The 20,189-nt window shown below is 38.7% G+C and overlaps 1 protein-coding gene across 3 annotated transcripts in view; it reads right to left on the reverse strand.

Moving 5' to 3' along the window:
* akap6 (A kinase (PRKA) anchor protein 6) overlaps positions 1–20,189 on the reverse strand; it is an 88,925-nt gene that overhangs the window by 44,135 nt on the left and 24,601 nt on the right. For all 3 annotated transcript variants that reach the window (XM_077538708.1, XM_077538709.1, XM_077538707.1), the window contains exons 13-14: positions 15,487–15,583; positions 15,169–15,326 (exon numbers count right to left, since the gene is read on the reverse strand). In XM_077538708.1, coding sequence (XP_077394834.1) covers positions 15,169–15,326; positions 15,487–15,583 — 255 coding nt within the window. The remainder of the gene's footprint in view (positions 1–15,168; positions 15,327–15,486; positions 15,584–20,189) is intronic.

Raw genomic sequence — 20,189 nt, forward strand, 5'->3', positions numbered from 1 at the left:
ATTTTGTGAAAAGACTTGAGTACCGTAAGTCAATTGTGAGCTATGTCGATTAGATTGCACAATTTGTATTCAAGTAAGAATACTCATACTTCGGGATTACTTGGCTCACTAAAATTCATCTGACAATTTATCTCAAAAAGCTATCTGGGTTAATGTCATTAGAATGAAAATTACATTTCCTCTTGACAAAAATACTCAAATCAAAAGTATTTTGCATTAAAATGACTAATTTCTCCCAAAAGACATTGAAGTAAATGTAACCATTTTGATTACTTGAGTATGTAAAAAAAAAAAAAAAAAAAGTAAAAATGTTGTTTCTTCCCTCCAAAAATACAAATAAAAGTCAAAAGTATGTTGCACTAAATGTGACGAGAACTTCTGTATGGACGGATGCTCATTTTTGGAAAGTTACTTGAGTAAATAGAGTAAAAGTACTGTTTCTTCTTGGCAAAATCACTCAAGAAAAGTATGTCGCGTCAAACTACTCCAACAAGATGCAAAAGTTACTCAAGTAAAAGTATCGCATTTTCTGCCCACCTGCAGGACGTGCAAAATGGGAAAGTAATTTTTCATTTCATTTGAAGACACTTTCATTTCATTTGGATTTCAATCAAGCCTTTCAGCAGCCGTGTTTGACAGCTCAAATAATAATTAAAAAAAAAAAAAAAAAAAAAAAACATTTATGGACTGCACTGGGTAACATCCATCAAAGTGTAATGATGTGGGGGGGAAAAAAAAAAAAAAAAAAAACTTTTAAATCCACATCATTACAAATTGTGAACATGAAAGACTTCCCGACTATCAAAGAATTTTGTGCGTCACGCCGCCATCGGCAAACACATACGAATTATTCAAATATACTTTCCATAAACTGACTTTTATCAACGAGGTTTTTGGAGCACCTGACACATCCGTCATTATTTCACATGAGTTACAACTTGTTCATTTAGCTCACGTCTGCACGTCCGGCGGAGGAAAAAAATGTAAACTTTAAAAAAAAAAAAAAAGTTTCTCTCTCTCTTTTTCAATGTTCATTCATTTGAAAAACACGCTATAAATTTCAATAATATAGAAAAAAAAAGGTTTGTCACATCAATGTCCATTTTTTGGATCTAAAGGTAGGTCTAGTCATGGCGAATTCTATTACATGGGTCGCGCACGTTGCACCTTACAGGGGGCGGCCATGTTTGGTGGCCATCTTTCTGCTCCGGATTCCCAAAGGAGAAGAAGATTGCAAATGTCGTCTTTGGCGGTGCACTCGCTTGCCAAGTGGCACTACGAAAGCACCAAAATGCAGCAGCTCCTATCATTCTATTAGTTCACCACTAGATGGCAAAAAAAAAAAAAAAAAAAAACATCTACACACTGTCCCTTTAACAAATGAAAGAGTTTTGACAAAATTTCAAAGTCAAGCGTGTGGGAAAACACGCTTCAAAAAAACTTGAAAGTTTGTTTGCATGATATATTTCAACATCATCTTTAATGCATCAACACTTCATATTCATTCATGTGCATACCTGTGCGTGTGCGTGTGCGTGTGTGCTGGCGGCAACACGCACACACATACACACGCATGCACGCACGCACACGGAGTAAATGACCGCGACTTAAACGCGGATTAACAGCAAACCGAAGCTCCGAGTTTAATCTTAAATTATGGAAAGTGAGGCGCCGGCGTCTGATTGGTGGTTCCAGGTATCAGGCACTGGTCCAACGGGGCATCATTTTTTTTTTCTTCTGAAATTGTAATAACCTCAGGACATTATTTAAATGAGTCACAGGGCCGACGACATGCACATAAATGTTTACGCTCGTTTCTTCTTATCCTCACTTCAAAGTCAACTCACTCTACTTTCACATTTGATATCCATCCATCCATCCATCCATCCATCCATTTTCTTATAGTGGGATTAAAAAAAACAATTATGTGGGCAAAATCCAATGGTAAGTGTATGGGAAACTGGGCAAATACTTTTTTTTTCACCCCACTGTAGATGAGCTGTCAAGCAGTTCAATTTTTTGAACTAATTCAATGTGATGACAGTCTTCCCTCGCTATAACGCGCTTCACTTTTTGCGGCCTCACTATATTGCGGATTTTTGAGAATGTTTAAACAAGAGAGAAATGTGAGAAAATGTAAATGTCTCGATGAGAAACGTGTTGTGAAGGGTTTTCGAGCATTCAAACATTTATCATAAATATAAAGCATAAAGCTAACTATTTCACGGATTTCATTTTTTTTTTTTGGAACTGCAATCACATTTCTCCACTTCTGCTTCTACTTTATTTTTTTCTTCAACACTTGTAACTACTTGAGTAAATTATTGGAGTTAAAGTAGAACAATCAAATCAAAAACATTTGACCAACAATGACCTTTCTAATAAATCACATTTGTCCAAAAAAAGGTTGGAAATGGGCTCCTCTTTTTGTTGTTGTTGTTTTTCCCTGATGTAAACTTTTGTCTTGCAGGTTTCGTGTCTTCAATGAACGAGTCCTCATAGAGGGAACTTGAACAAAGCAGGATCGTTTGCTCTGACACGATACGTCAAAAGACGCCATTTGAATTTGGCTCAGTTAAAGTGCAAAAAAATGACACATTTGTGAAATCATAAGTGAAAGTCAAACTAACTTGCGTCCGTCTTCACACCTGTGGCTTAGTTTGCCTGCAAGTTAGAGGCCGCAACAGGAAGTCAATACAACTTTGTTAACCGAGTTATTTTTTTTTATTTTTAATAAGGCTTTAAAGAATTGAAATGAATCTCCTATATACACATGCATATATTCTAAACATTTTCAATGGTTCTTTAACTCGTTTTAATGTTCACACTCGCAAACAATTCTCCCTGAGTGGCACACTTACTGTATGTGATGTCTGGGTCACGCCAGGGTTAAGTTTGGGTTCATTGACTGTGAGGTCAAGTGTCTGTTTTGAACTGATGTAACAGCATCTAGTTTCAACTGGTTTTAAGTTATGTGAAAGCTATGTGATGTCAGGAGCTTTTTTTTTGTTTGTTTTTTTTGTTTTTTTAAAAGAGCTCAGAATTGTTCATTCGGTAGTCTTACCGATTCAACGTCTTATCATCATTGCTCTTTTTTTCTTTTCTTTTTGTGTGTGTGTGTGTGTGTGTGTGTGTGTGTGTGTGTGTGTGTGTGTAGGGGTGCGTTTGCGTGTGTGCGTTTGCGTGCGTGCAAATACGTATAAATTTATACTCATTAATTCACCTAAAACCTTGTAAATATCCCATTACCCTTTGCCTTAACCAGGTACTTCACAATCTTGCCAGAGTCGTGAGGTTCAAATGGTCAGGAGACCAGAGAAAAGGTCAGAAAAAATAAAGAGAAAAGAAAGATAAATCAAAGTGAAATTCAGCACCGATCAAACACTTCCTGCCTTCCCCATGGTTACAAAATCAAAGTCTTACGCCAACCCTGGAAGCCTCTAAATTCCAACAAATTAGCGAGATCTCAAGAGACCAAACGAAAAACTAAAGAGAGGAAGGAGGGAAGGATCGATGAGGCAGAGTGAGATCCATAGAAGCCAGTACATCCAATCCATCAAAGTGAAATCCAGCACCAACCAAACCCCTCCTGCGTGGTTACAAAACCAGAGTCTTATGCCAACCCCAGAAACCTCAAACTTCCAATAAATTGAGATCTCAAGTGACCAGAGGAAAAACTAAAGAGAGGAAGGAGGGAAGGATAGATAAAGCAAAGTGAGATCCACAGAGACCAGCACCCACTGATTCAAGGGGCTGTGGAAGGGAGAGGCAAATTCTGTTTGAGTTTCAGTAGATGCTGGTGCGATGGATCTGGCATGCATAAGGACCACCACCAAAGAAAAAAGCCGTCAAACCACGGTCCAGCAAAGCGAGCACCGCCCCCCCCCCCCGGAACCCCCAGGCCGCGGCAGCACCAAGGCCACCCCCAAGCCACCCGAGCGGACACCGGTCGGCGAGCCGACCCAGACGCCCGGAACACCCCCGCCCCAGCCCCGGCCCACACCCCCGAGCCCAAGGCCGCAGAACGAGGCCCGGCGGGCCTCCACAGCGCCCCACCGGTCCCCAGCCCCCATCCCCCCACGACCCCCCCGCACCCCACCCAAACCCGCCACCCGCCACGACCCAGGCCCCGCCACCCCCGGCCCCCAAACCCCCGAACACACCCCGACCCCCAACACCACGGGGCACACCAGAGGCCCACCCGCCCCGAACCGCGCCGCCGGGCACGGAGCAGCGGACCGCGCCGGGACGGCACCGCCCCGGGCACCAGGGAAAGCACCCCAACACCGCACCCCACAGGGGGCCCAGGGAGTGGCCAAGACGCAACCGCTACCGAGCAGAGAACGGGGGGCGGGGGGGGGGGGGGGGGGGGGGGGGGGGGGGTTGGGCTTGAGCTACCCCCGCCCGACCACGGGGCACGGCGTCAAGAAAATTGACTAATTAGCATGCAGTAACACCAAGTGTTGATGCTTAGTGCCCACTAGAAATAAATCTTAAGGAGTTAGTGAGTATAGTGTCGTATAGTGTGGTGTGCTCGAGCCCACTAGCAGCAACTAGGTTCCTGACTATATAAAAATAAAAACAATCAGACACAAAATACCAAATACAGAAGCAGCGAAAACAAAAGTAACGATCTGGTGGCTCTCGTTAACAGGCAGAATCTAGGCAGGATTAAGTTGCCAAATTAAGATTAAAATATTCTATGTACATAGACCATATTTGTTTAAATCTTGATACTTGATTTTTATTTAAGGCAGAGATTTTTTCCATTGAGATATAATTTATTAGTAAGTTTAACCAGTGGTCGATATTTAGAGATTGTTTATTTTTCCAATTGACAAGGATTATTTTTTTAGCAATAGTAAGGGCTATAAGTATAGATTGAGATTGTTTACATGGTAGCTCAATTATTGTTTAGTCACCTAGTAAACACAATCTTGGAGATAAAGGAAGCCTACAGTTTAATATATCAGCGAGTTTTTCCAAGATTTTAGTCCAGAAATGCATCACTGGAGTACATGACCATAAAGCATGAAGATAAGTATCGGCAGTGTTTTGTGAGCACTGGAGACAAATGTCGGAGTCAGAGAGTCCCATTTTTTTCATCATATATTGTGTAATATATGTTCTATGAAGTATCTTATATTGGATAAGTTGCAAATTTGTCTGTTTGGTCATTTTAAATACATTTTCACAGATTTGGGTCCAAAAGTCTGGTTCCGGAACTATAGACAAGTCTTTTTCCCATTTTAAAGTCGGTAAATACGTTTTATTTGTGTATAAAAATAACTTATGTATTTTTGATATTTTCTTTATTGTTGTTGGAGAAAGCTTTATAATATCTTTAGCTAAGACAGGCAGTTGGAGCGTATCCTGAAGTGTTGGGATTTGTTTCTTGACCATATTTTTAACTTGCAGATAATGTAAGAAATTTCCATTTTTTATTTCATATTTCTGGACCAAGTTTGTATACGATATAAACTTATTATCTGAGAAAAGATGATGAAGGTGTGTAATTCCTTTCTGCTCCCATAAGCTTAAATGGAACGACTGATTATTAAGTTGAAAGTCGGGGTTATGCCAAATGGGAGAGAGCCCACAGGGCGCCAATTGGGAGTTTGAAATTTCTAATGCCTTCCACCAGGCAGTCAGGGTGGCGGCTATCATTGGGTTTCTAAAACAATTATGTTGTTTTATTGATTTTGTAATAAAGAGTAAATCTAACAGTCTAAGATTATTACAATCCTTCTGCTCCAATTCCAACCAACAGTTAGTATCTCTGTTGGGTTGTGTCCATAGCACAAGATATTGTAGTTGATTAGCTATATAATAGTACATAAAGTTTGGTGCCTCTAAACCTCCTTTAGATTTACTTTCCTGAAGAGTAGATAGACCAATTTTGGCTTTTTTTTTTATTCCAATAGAATTTTATGATAGCAGAGTCCAGCGATTGGAACCAGTTAGACGTAGGTTTAAATGGAATCATTGAAAATAAATAATTAATCTTTGGTAAAACTTTCATTTTTATAGTAGCTATCCGTCCTATTAAAGAGATCGGAAGATTATTCCAGCGCTCCAGGTCACTACGGATGCTATCCAATAATGGTAAAAAATTTAAAGAAGTTCATTCAGTTAACTTAGGTGAAATTTTAACACCTAAGTATTTTAAATTACCTGTAGGAAAGGAGTAGTGTGGATCCTGACTTGTAGGGTTCCATGAATTTTCTGTAATAGGTAACAATGTTGATTTTGTCCAGTTAATAGAGTAATCTGATAAGTGAGAGAATTTAGTTATTAAGTTAAATGCTTCCCCTAACGAGATAGCAGGTTCTTCTAAATAGAGTAATATATCATCGGCATATAGATTAATTTTATGTTCTATTGTCCCGGAGTGGATTCCTTGGATCCATCTATCCTGACGTATAGCTAATGCAAGCGGCTCAATAAATATAGCAAATAATAAAGGAGACATTGGGCACCCTTGTCTTGTACCTCTTTGTAGAGTAAAACTCTGTGATGTAATCCCATTAGTAGTAACTGTTGCTTTAGGAGAATCATATAATATTGAGACCCATTGAATGAATGACTCCCCGAAGCCAAATTTATTTAAGACAGCAAAGAGGAAGGACCAGTTAACTTTATCGAAGGCTTTTTCTGCATACAGCGAAATAACAACTGCCTTTTTATCATACCGCTGTGACATACTAATCAAGTTAAAGAGCCTCCTAATATTATTAGTAGAATGACGAACTTTAATAAAACCTGTTTGATCGCTATGAATAATTGTCGAGATTACTGTCTCTAGTCTAGATGCCAAGGCCTTAGCGATAATTTTAATATCGGTATTAAGTAGTGATATCGGTCGGTAACTTGACGGGAGGGTGGGGTCTTTTTCTGGCTTTAATAAAAGTTTAATTGCTGCTATATTCATATGTTGACGTATATCACCCTTAGTTTTAATTTCAGTTACTACTCTTAGAAATAATGGAGCAAACATTAACCAGAAATGTTTAAAAAAATATAGCCGGATAGCCGTCTGGACCAGGTGCTCTGCCATTAGGCATACTATCTAAAGCACGATACAACTCATCTATAGTAAGCGGGGCATCTAGAGTATCTTTATGTTCAGTAGATAACTGAGGTATATTTAAGCTATTTAGGAATACCTCAATATGTTCAGGGTTAGGTCTATTAATTTCTGAGTATAGATTTCGATAATAGTTATAAAAAATATGGTTAATTTCTTTTGGTGATTGTGTGCATTCACCATTTATATCTTTAATAGCCGTTATAAGAGATTTTTCCCGATTCCGTTGAAGTTGATTTGCCAGAAGTATACCTGATTTATTATTATATTCAAAATTATTATATCTCAACTGTTGTATTATAAACTCTGTATTTTTAGATAACATGTTATCTAACTGTATTTTTATATTCTGTAGTTCCGTCCATATTTGATTATTTGGGTTTATTGCATATTCATCCGTTAGTTGTTTAATTTTATCTTCCAGGTATTTTTCTAATTTTTGATCCTGTTTCTTTTTATAAGTTGAATATGATATAATTTTCCCTCTAATTACCGCTTTCCCTGCTTCCCAGAGAAGGGATGGATATATATTTGGAGAGTCATTTATTTCCAAAAAATCTGCCCATTCCCTTCTAATAATTTTATCAAACTCTACGTCTTTCAGTAGTGAGATGTTAAAACGCCATATCGGGGGTAGTTTAAAGGTAGAGTCAATTTGTAGAGTGAGGGAGACTGGTGCATGATCACTTATAATTCTAGAATGTATTTTTATAGCAGTTTTATCAACAATAGAATTATTTGTAAGGAAAAAATCAATTCTTGAGAATGATCGGTGCACCGCAGAGAAGAAAGTAAATTCCTTCTTAGTTGGGTTTTGAAGTCTCCAGCCATCGCTGAGGCCAAAATCCTCCATATATTCATCTATTACTTTAGCGGATCGTAATCGCCTTGTATATATCGTATTATTAGAACGATCTATTAATGGGTTTAAGACCGTGTTAAAATCACCTCCAATAATAATAGTAGAATTTGTTGCTAAATCGAGTAACCGAGAGAAAAATTCATGGAAAAAATCCGGGTCATCATTATTTGGGGCATATAAATTACCAATTGTATATACTTTATTAATAAATATAGTTACCAGGATAATAATATATCGGCCCTCTAAATCTGTTACTATATTATTTAGAGTAAAGAATAAATAAGTATAGAGACACCTCTTTGTCTACTATTATAGGAGGCAGAGTAAACTTGACTAAAATTTTTATCTATAAATAATTTTTCTTCTGATTTTTGTAAGTGGGTTTCTTGTAGGAGACAAATATCTGCCTTAAATTTTGAGAGATGGTCTAAAATTTTTATTCTTTTTGCCTGGGAGCGAGCGCCACACACATTCCAGGAGACCAGAACTCATTTCTGCATACAAGCAATATAGACTCAGTCTTATGTATACATCTATATGAGCTGCTTATTAATATTAACATATTGTATGATAGCAAAAGAGTAATTAGGCAATTTATATAAAGAGAGAGATAACAAGTAGATAAGTATAATAGTGAAGAAACGAGGGGGGAAGTGAGTGTGAAGGAAATCTGTAGGGGATTCAACATAACAATACACCAGTAAATAGTGACCTAAGCGAGATTATTATTTTTATTATTATTATTTTTTTATTTTTTTTTAAGAATATATTTTTATATTATTATTATTATTATTATTATTATTATTATATAGCCTATACATGATATAAATTCATATTCTCAGTTTCGTAACCCATTATCCATACATATACATACATATACATACACATATATATACATATACATACATATACATATATACACATATACATACACATACATATACATACGTCAAATAATCACACAATACTCTACAATGCTCTACCAATTATCAGTTAGAACAGCCAAGGGGTCGAGGTTGGGTTTCAGAATAGCTGGCCGTCGATATATAATTTATCAACGACCATCGAAGTCCGTTTACCCTCCTGTCTATTTTGTTTCATTATAGGAAACAGTACTTTTCGCCGCTCGTTTATCTCTCTTGGGAATTGATCATTCATCCCGAAAGATGTCCCTTTGAGCTCCCGTCCTTTACTTTTTACCAATTCTTTATGTTTAAAATGTTCGAACTTAGCAATAATAGGACGGGGCTTATTGCCCTTACGAGCTCCGAGCCGGTGTACACGGTGAAAAGAGATATTATTTACCGTCTCCTGAGGGATCTTTAGCGATAATGTCATAAATTTTTTTATCTCGCTCTCTGGATTATCTGGGGTATTTTCGGATATACCTGAAAATATTAGATTTTCCCGCATACTACGGGATTGAACATCTAAGACCGTTTCCTTTAGCATTTTATTTTCCTTTTTAATCGTCTCCAACTCGGCTGTGACAGCGACGAGAGAGGAGCGTAGCTCGGAATTATCTCGTTGGAGATCGCTTACCTGTTGGCTAACGAATTCCAAACTTGCCTTTAATTCTTTGACGTCCTCGCGGATAAGACAGAGGACGTCAAGTTTTTTATTTATGGAATCCAGCATACTCACCGATACGTCAGCGGTTACTAAATCATCCGTATCTGTTGACGAGTCATTTTTCCTTTTTTTCGAAGGATTATCACGACTAGCCACCAGATCATCCATCGCGCAGCTATAAAAATAATCGTCAATAAAGCGTTCGAAGTCGTCCACACTGGATAATATTTCAGATCTTTCTTAGAAAAGAAAAAAATCGAATTTATCTAGTCGTTAAATTCGGGTTTAATTAGAAATATAAAGCTAATTCTATTTTAGCAGCAGGGCGCCGCCATGTTAGATTTTCCCAGTCTCGCTACCGGTCTCGCGATAGTCACAGCATCTCGCGATCAAGCTGGCGAGCAGCCCACCTGATGTCAGGAGCTTTGTGATGTCAATCTTTAATCCTTGTCAAACTCATATTAGCTCAGGGGCCGCATGGAGGAAAATATATTACCAAGCGGGCCGGATCGGTAAAATAATGGTATATAACTTTTGCCATCAATTATATGCAGATTTTCGCTAGCCCTAAATTACGGAGCTCAACTTGAATCATACTGTTCCAAAAAATAACATGGATGCAAATGTAACGTGGCAACACTTTGCCTGTATGTGTTCTGGATGTGTTAAATCTACCTGTTGTGCATATATATTGTTCCCAGAATGCATTGTGTGGCGCAGTTAACGCATTCACTCGCCGCTATTTTCACTGAAGCAATTTCCTTCGCTCCCGGCTGTTTTCCTGGATTTTGACTTATTTTTGCAAGGCCCACAGAATATTGTGTCCTATTGTTATAAAAACATGGAACCTACCAAAAGAAATATTACCGTCTCTTCTTTTATCAGAAAAAAAGTATATTTCTATCTGTTTCCGTTTTTCAGCAATTGGCATTAGAATATAGCTAAGTTTTATCATGATTCACAAATCTGTTTAAAACTATGGGGGAAACAGCTTGTTGTAACAGGGCCCTCATTGATCTCTTATCCTCTGTTGCCACTTGCTAGGCATTTTTGTAATAACTACCATTGCTTCAGCAGTTCTCTTAAGTTCAGAGGCTGCATCAAAGCCTTCTGTATGCTCTATCATAAAAAATAAAAAAAAAAAGAAAGAAAACGTATAAATACGTCTTTGGAACACTGTTAATATTTAAAATACAACGTATTTACACGTTTTTGGGAGCAAATGAGTTAATGTTGTAAGGATGTTAATCCTTGTCATATCTATTGTGTTACCAGTAATTAATTTGTGTCGTATTTAACATGTTTATGTCGATCTATGATTTAATTTTTTTTTTTTTTTTATCAAACTGTAACTTTAAGTTGTGCGTTAAATAATGGCATCTAGTACGAATCCCCGTACAAGTTGCATTGCTCATCTGAGAACTGCTTGTGAAATTATAAATTTATGTTTTGATTGTGACCAGCTGATTAATTGGTCCGACATGACATAAATTATTTTTTACTTTACAAAATCATATCGTGGGCCGGGTTAAACCCCTTTGCGGGCCTGATCCGGCCTGCGGGCCTTATGTTTGACACCCATGCTTTACTTAGTCATAACCAATCAGATCGATTCACTGTCTGTAGTAGCTGTCTAAGAAGTGTGTGTGTTTGTCGGATTATTACCACTGTTCCTCTGTGCAACTCTCGGTGTTTCTCGTCTAGTCAAGTTTGTTCCACGCCTCTCGATGTTATGCGAATAAATAGCTGAAATCTTATTTGTGTTTGCGCTTTTGGGGTCCAACCTCAGCACATTGTGCCCCAATTTTAATGTGTTCTTTTTCTTTTTTGGTATAATAATGGATTGAGAATTCTTCATGTGTTTAAGATCACCCAAAAATATTCAAAAATAAAAAAAAATGCAAATTTTCTGTTGACTGTCAAAATGCTGACTTTTAGCGGACTTGCGAAACATTTGCGCATGTGAAAATCCAGATGTAAAATTTTGTTGCTCTGTACTCGTGCACGAGTCGTGACCAGGGTTATTATAGTTTTGGAATTTTGCATTTGAGTTTGTCTTGATTTCGTTTTGAGTTTTGTTTTTTAAATTTTGTTACTTTAAATGAGTTTTCAGGGTGGTATTGATAGTTTTGATTCATTTTAGTTCTTTCATAAATGCTTAGTTTTAGTTTAGTTAGTTATAGTTTTTTTTTTGTTTGTTTGTTTTTTAATGTGTATTACTTGTGCGCAATATTTAAAAACCAGCATGGGAGCGACATCATCTTTTGGTGCTTTTCTATTGGCTGCTGCGAGATGACGTCACTTCTGTGTGACACACTTTCAAATGTCCTTATTCCGGTTATTATCAAAATAAATCCACTTCAAATCATATTTCAAATCATCCCCAAAGGCTTATGTATTTAATTCATTACCAAAGATGAAAACAAAGGAAATCTTTGCTAGAATTAGTGTTAGTTTTAGTTAAGTTTTGTTCACATAAAATGTCGTTTCAGTTAGTTTTGGGTTTTTTTTTTATTTCGTTAACAAAATTGTTTTTAAATGTTAGTTTTAGTTTTCCCATTAGTTTTAAAGAACTAAAATAAGCTTGGCAATGACAAGAAATGTGATTTGGAATGATGCAATTACATTTTGTCAATTTCCGGTGGAAACATTTGCAAGAAAAAGTTCCAGCAAACATGGTGCAAAAGATGATGATATCGTCATCTGCTTGTCCTTTCTTTCTTTCCTCTTTACCTTCATCCAGCCACCACAACACACCTGTCTCGCTCACTCAAACGGTGTTGTGGGTCTGTGGGGTGAAAAGGAAGCCCGAGGCCAACAAGCTGTCTCCACCAGCTACACTGATAAGGAACACGCACGCACATGATTCAAGTCAGGCTGTGTGAAGTGCCACCCAGGGGGTCACTTATCACTTTTTACCTCAATATTTCCTCTCCTCCTCCTACATAGACGCATACACACAAAAACGGCCCAATGTTAAACAAAAGGCACATCAGGTGTGTGCGTGTGCACGTGTGTGTGTGTGATTCCCAATAAGATGTGTGCGTTGTGAAGATGATGATGATGATGATGATGATGTGCTCATCTGGAGCCGTCGTCTCGCACCAACATTTTTACCGCCTCCTCCTTTCCCTGGGGGAGGTCGCACTCGCTATGTTCCAGAAAATCAAATGAGACCGTCTCACAGGAGTGCGTGTGCGCGCGCGTGTGTGGTGCGCTGGGGTGGGGGTTGACAAGGGACGGGGGCAGGACTAGTGAGTCCTTGTTATAAGGAACTAACATCCACATTGTTTTTTATTTTTTTGTTTGTTTTTTTGTCAATGCTGCTCGCACGCCTTCAAGGTTCAGCAAACACAAGTGTCAAAATCATTTTTGTAATGATAAATGTGAAGTTTTAAAATATGTCAGTCAAGTCAAGAAAAAAAAGTGGCTTTCATTTTGATATGCGACATTTGTTCAAAAAGTATTCAAGTTGGTGAACATACAGTGCAAAAATGCTGAAAATAATTGGACAGTCAGTTATCACGTTTAAGCAATGTTTTGTCATTTTGGAAACAGGCTTTCCATCTTAGCGATTAATCCACAACTAATTGATGATCAAATTAAGTGATAATTATTAGTATTTTCTTTTATTTAAAATAGTTTCCACTCATCAACAGTAAATGTTGCCCGATTTCGGTCTTTGCTTTCAAACAAAATAAAACAATTGCTTTTTACGTTGAAAACAATCATCAACATTTTTTCCAAACGTTACAGGCTAAACTGATTTATAAGTGATTTGAAAAATGTCAGTTTTTTCAACAAAAGGGTTGAGAATTCAACATAAAATTAATGAATTGAAAAAAATAATGGACAGATTGATCGATGAGTGAAAACATTGTCAGTCGCAGCCCTGATAATATTTCAATGAAAAGATGATAGTTTGTATCACAACATTAGCAATGCGAGCAATGTTGCTCAACGTTTTCTGGAACGTTGTTGAAGTTGTTCGCCATGTTGGAATGTTTGTTGTTGTCATTCATGCGGTAGCTTGCTGATGTTGCGCAATCGTTTGTGACAAAAATGAGACGAAGCCGGTCAAGGTTGTGATGTGAGACGGATGCTCCTCCGGTTCTTGCGACATTGTTGACGTTGACTTCTTCAAAGGTTGCTCATGTCGCCATGAGAAGAATCTTGGTCGTGTGGTGTTTGCGTGTTGCGGAGGAGGCGTGAGTGGCGAAAAGCTGAGCGGCCGACGCAACGCGACAGACAAATCCGGCTAAGCCGTTAAATATGACACTGGCACGCAACCTTTCCCTCCATCTTCAATATGCAACAAAACAGCACGCGCATCACTTGACAATCCTCACCACATGCACAGCAAATCCTTCAAATGCGGCGACACCTCTCGGAAGAGCGCCAGGTGTGTGCGCGTGCGCGTCCTAATCCCCGCGCCGGTGGTCTTGTCAGAGCCTTCTATTTGCTGCTATCCGTGTATCGTCTCCCCGCTGCCTAATCCCACAACCCCGACTGTGATATTTCCTGACATTTACATGAATCAGCCCTCCACTCACAAGAGACCGCCAGCGAGGCCACGACGAAGACGACCAGCGGAGAGGAGAGGAGGAAGAGAAGGAAGAGGAGGATGGATAGATGGAAGGAAGGAAGAAGTGCCGGAAAGACACAGCCGAATTGAAAGAGAACAAAAACATTGCAAGAGGTTTCAAACCAACGCAATAATGGATGGATGGACGGATTCACAGATGGACGGATGAACAATGGCATGATGGCTGGATAGCTGAATGGCTGGATGGATGGATGGACAGACGTACGGATGTCTGCACGGATTGACTGATGGATGATGGATGGATGGATGGATGGATGGATGGATGGATGGATGGATGGATGGATGGATGGATGGAAAGATGACGGAGGGATGGATGGATGGACAAGCGGATGGATGTCTGCACGGATTGACTGATGTATGAATGATGGATGATGGATGTACAGATGGATGGATGATGGATGATGGAAGGACAAATGAACGGATGAACAATTGATGGATGGAAAGATGCATGTATGATGGATGGATGGATGGATGGATGGATGGATGTATGGATAATGGAAAGATGGATGGATGGATGGATGGATGGATGGATGGATGGATGGATGGATGGATGGATGGATGGATGGATGGACAAAGGCACATATGGTTAATGGAAAGATGGATGGATGGGCAAACAATGGAATGATGGATGGACGGATGGCCGAACATGTGGATGGACAATGGAATGATGGATGTACAGACAGATGCTAGTTGCTTGACCAAAGAGAGGCGCGGTCACAGATGGTTTCTGGTGGTCACGGCGCCACCTGCAGTCATTTTTGCTGATTGTGCCGTGGCACTGAAAGTGATGATGATGATGATGATGATGATGATGATGATGATGATGATGATGATGATGAAGTCGCTGCGTCTGAATTATTGATGCGAGTGGCTATTTAATCTTCAGTAATGAATCTCTTGTAAATATTTGATGGTGTCATGCATTTATTCCAAGAAGCGGACCTTTACTTTGCCATTCCGTCAAGGTCACCTTCAATTTAGCGTGCGCGCGTCATGAAGATGACCAAACGTTCCGGAACACAAGCAAAGCGTTGTTCTCACCTGTGGGCGGTGGGCGGGCTGCAGCGATTGGCCGGCGTGCACGAGGAGGCGTGTCCGTATGAGTCTTAGGGCGCGCAGCATCCAGGCGTGCTGGCGGCGGATCTGAAGCTGCAGCTGCTCCCATTGGCTGCTGACCATCCGCAGGATGTCGCGCAGTCCTGAAGGCAACACAAAACCAATTGATGGTTTTCCCGTTATCGATTCGCGACTTTATTTCAAGGCATCCGTACTCGCCACAGTTGAGAAAATCCTTAAATGCTATCTTTGCATAGATTGGTCTTTCTTTCAAAACATAAATAAATGTGTGTGCGTGCGTACCTGAGTGGTGGGCGGGCATGATGGCGAGCAGCGCCGTGCCGTCCTCCATGATGCCATCTTTCAGTGCGGCGCGGCTGTCCACGTTCAGCTTGAACGTCTGAAAGACACCAACGAGCGCATCGTGTACAACATCGTCGTCTGCATTCCAAAAAAACGTCAAAAAGCGAACAGACGTTCGGCAGCCGACCAAGACGACATTCAAACGTTGGCATGTGAAAGACAACAACAACAACGAAGCACAGGAACAGGAACAACTTCATGGAACCACTGGAAAAGCGAGAGCAGTCCAAATCTCAGACCTTGTTTTGCCGTTCAACAGATTCCTCACTCCACATGTCGAAAATTTATACATTTATCGAAGTTATTCGAAAAAACAGCCAGCAGGTGGCAGTAGAGGATAAGAGATCAACCAGGGCCATGTTGCAACAAGCTCTTTTCATCACGATTTTCACCAGGAATGTGAATAATGACCAAACTTAGCTATATTCTAATGTTAATTGTAAAACGTAAATCGATAGAAATATACTTTTTTTCCCTGTTGTAAGACGAGACTTAAATCTTTCTTTTCCATGTTTTGATAGCAATAGAACATAATATTGTGTGGGCCTTGCAAAATGGGTCCAAATCCAGTAAAAGCGGGTTTGCTTCACTCAAAATGGCCGCCAGTGAGATGAAAGGAAACTACTAAAATAACGTTTGGACTTGATTCAACTTTCACCATCAGTTCATTGGCTGCATTTCTGTCCCGCTGACGAGTTGATTGCCTCGAATGCATTGAGCGGCAAGTCGGCCATTTTGTTTTCCACCAGTTCAATGAGCGGATGAACACGTTAAAATGGAGCCTGGAATCATCCAAGTTGAAACCATCAACTTGAATTTGGCTGTACATCTTTACCAAGAAAAAATAAATAAATACATTTTAAAAATGGTTCTAAATAAATATGAAATGATATGCCCGAAAAATAATATTTTGATTGGGGCTTTTTCTGTCCAGCACGTTATTTGTTTCATTGTAGCCTATGTATTATTTTTTTCTTGTGTGTTCAATACAAAATATGTCAAATTGAAATTATGTTTTTGGGGAGGAAATTTCATGTATCAAAAGTACTTTATTATTATTATTATTATTATTATTATTATTATTATTATTATTATTGTTGTCACGAGTACTGGTTTGAAAAAAGGTGTGATGGAACATGCCTCATAAAATACATTTGAAGGTCATCGAAATATTGTTGAATCGAGTTTGTACATCAACGTGTGTCTGTAAATAATGTTGAGGGTATAAAATATATGTGTGAACAAGCGCATGAATGGATGCGTGGATGGTGTTGTGGAAAGATTTTTAGGCATGCGGCAGCACCAAAAAAATAAAAAATAAAAATCTTCGGTTCTTGCAGCTGATTGAAAGGAGGCGCTTCAAAGCGTGCCACATCAGATTACCTGTTAGCATTAGCATATTAGCCCGGAGGAGCGCAACGCGTAGCTTTAGCCTTTAGCATGAGCGTATTAGCCCGGGCGCGTGTGCGCCACTGATAGGCTCGTGACTTTCACGCGTGACTTTGACACGGGTGAAAGTTTTTGATACAATCAAAAAACGTTTGTCATAATGATCAGCTCATTTTTGTATGCGTTTGTTTTGGCTTTGGCATGCTAACACACTCACACTGACGCCATCTTTCACATCAGCGTTTGGAAAATTGCATAATTTTTCATTATTTTATTCATTATTATAATGTAATAAATAGGGGTGGAATCTTGATCGCGATGCGATACAAGGCTCACGATAACGATGATCTCACCATATGACAATACCGGGATTATCGATATATTGCACAGGCAATAAATCCACAAAAATCTATGTTAAAATTAATCATGATTATAATAATAATAATAATCAACAACAAACAATAATAAATAATAATAAACAATTAATAATAAAAATAAATAGTAAAAAATAATTCATAATGATATAACAAAAATATAAATATGAATAGAATATAAATACATATTACATAATATATATATATATATTACATAAAAAAATATAAATTGAAAAAATAATAATAAATAAAAATAAATATATAATGATATAATAATAATAATAATAATAATAATAATAACCTAAGATCATGAGACTTGTTCGCCTGAAGACTTGCATCCATTTCCCCGTCACGCTTATGAGGCGCTCCTCCCCCTAGTGCCCACCAAGTCATTGCTCAATAAGTCATGAAAAATGGCGCCGTTATCGTGGCTGTATATTAACTACAAATATCGCAATACTTGCGTAGATGTATCGATAATCTATCGGGACATAAAGTATCACAATTTATCACAATAGATATATCGTCACACTCGTAGTAATAAAATAATATGATAATTTCGATAATAATTAAAAACATTTGGATAATTGGTCCAATTTCATGGAGGACAACAGAATCGGAGAATTTGGACAGTTTCAAGTGAAAAGTAAAACCTCCAAACGATTCAATATGATTAAATAATTATCGATTCATTTCATCATCAATGAATTGTCTGACCTTGATTTGCAAATGATGTCATTTGTTTTCTTATCGACGTCTTACGTGACGAGCCAAACTCGATTCAACGAAACAGATGTGATGACGACATCTTCTTCCAATTAAGCTTGCGTGAGGATTTTTTTGTCATTATTACACTAATTGTACTAATTGACTCAGCCCTGCTTCAAAAAAAAAAAAAAAAAAAAAAAAAAACAGGAAAAAGAGTTGCGATCAGCATCAACATGATACGTGTGCACGTGCACGCGCAATGAGAGAAGAAAGTCAACAAGAAACGCAACATCAAAACATGCAAGTTGACGCGTGCGCATCAATCGGCAAACACGCAATTAAGCACGCCGGCGCACGCTAATGACTACAAAGTGCAAAGTGTGACTATCAGACGCACGCACGCACGCACGCACGCACGCTGAGGCTACCAAACACTATTAGCCTATTAGCTATGCTTTTTCATCCCCATTTATTTTCATTCCACAATTAGCGCTCGCCTGTTCCAATTGAAGCTAGCTGCTCGCTAACGGGAGTGCTGCTGGCACACGCACACGCACGGTAACGGAAAAAAAGCATCTGCATAAGGCAAGTTTGTGCGTGCGTGACGTTGTGCTGCTGGGACGCTATAGATGCTCATTTGGAAGTCTGTCCAGGAACATGCAAATATATGCAAATTGCCTTGTGTGCGTGCGCGCATGTATTTAAAACAGGGCTGCTTGTATATATTTCCTATAAACAATGCAAATACAATCTGTTCTTGTGCGCGTGCGCGACTGTTTACAAATTCGCGTGTTGATGTTTCGTCTCATTGCGCCCGCCGCCGCGCACGCGTGTGTGAGTGTGCACACTAGTGCGTGCTCGTCCATATGTTTGTAGCTGATTGTTGTTTGATTTTTTTTTCAACCTACAAATGAGGACAGAGTGAAATTAAGACAGACAGCAGACTGCGTGTGTGCGCGTGAGAGAGGGTCAGGTGGTACATAAAGAGGCGGCTGTAACGTGCAATTAAAAAATAAGCAAAGGCAGGAAAAATATGTGACGCATGCACAAGCAAATTGGAGGAGAAAGAGAACCGAAATGAACAACAAAAAAAAAAAAAAGATCAAAGATATCAAAACCCCCCAAAAAATGACGCTAAAAAAAACGAGACGAGTGAAAAAGTGAAGATGAAAGACGATGACAAGAAAACGACAATTGACCTTTAGCAAACCCCGCCCCCAAAGGGCCAACGTCCGTCGAGTTCGTACCAAGGTTATTTGCGGGAATGCTGAAAGCATCCCACATGTTATTCCGATTTTTATTCTCCTCACTTTTTTGCCGAGAAACAACTCCCACATAATACTTCCAATTTTCAAATTTCAACTTGCTTCAAACATTACAGGGTGTGTGTGTGTGTGTGTGTGTGTGCGTGTGTGTGGGTGTGTGTGTGTGTGTGTGTGTGTGTGTGTGTGTGTGTGTGTATTTAGTCTTGACAATACTCGCACAATTTGACGATTAATATCAACTTTTCAAATGGGACTGGGATTGAACTTTTTCTAAGTCCCACTTTCCACGCCCACTTCCATACATACAACTGATCATCATTAGCAGGCTCTCTCATTCTGCTCAGTTCTGTTTATTAATTTATCTTTATCTTTCAATTGACTTCTTAAGTATTCAGCCATCAGCATTCCCACGCAATTTTTCCAGAAATTGAGTCAAGTTTAGTTAAGTAAAACTAACCAAGAAACTAAAACTAAAATTTACAAAAACAATTTAGTTAACGAAATAAAATAAAAACAAAAATACTTTTTACAAAACAAACTAAAAGTAACTATTTATTTTGATATGAACCGGAATAAGGACGTTTGAAGGTGTGTCACGCGGAAGTGACGTCATCGAGCAGCAGCCAATAGAAAAGCACCTTCATATGATGTCACTCCCATTCTGTTTTTTTGTTTTTTTAACTAAACTAAAAGTAATAATGAAACTAACAAACTAAGGACTTATTAAACGACTAAAACTAATAAAAACTAACAGAACCACCCTAAAAAAATAATTAAAACTAACTTAATTTCAAAAACAAAACAAAACGAAATCCAATGAAAATTCCAAAACTATAACAATAACCCTGGCTTGTACGCGGCCCAAACAAAAATGACTTGTGTCAGATGATATCAAATCTTCACAAAC

The sequence above is a fragment of the Festucalex cinctus genome, chromosome 12, assembly GCF_051991245.1.
Source record: "Festucalex cinctus isolate MCC-2025b chromosome 12, RoL_Fcin_1.0, whole genome shotgun sequence".
Classification (NCBI taxonomy): domain Eukaryota; kingdom Metazoa; phylum Chordata; class Actinopteri; order Syngnathiformes; family Syngnathidae; genus Festucalex; species Festucalex cinctus.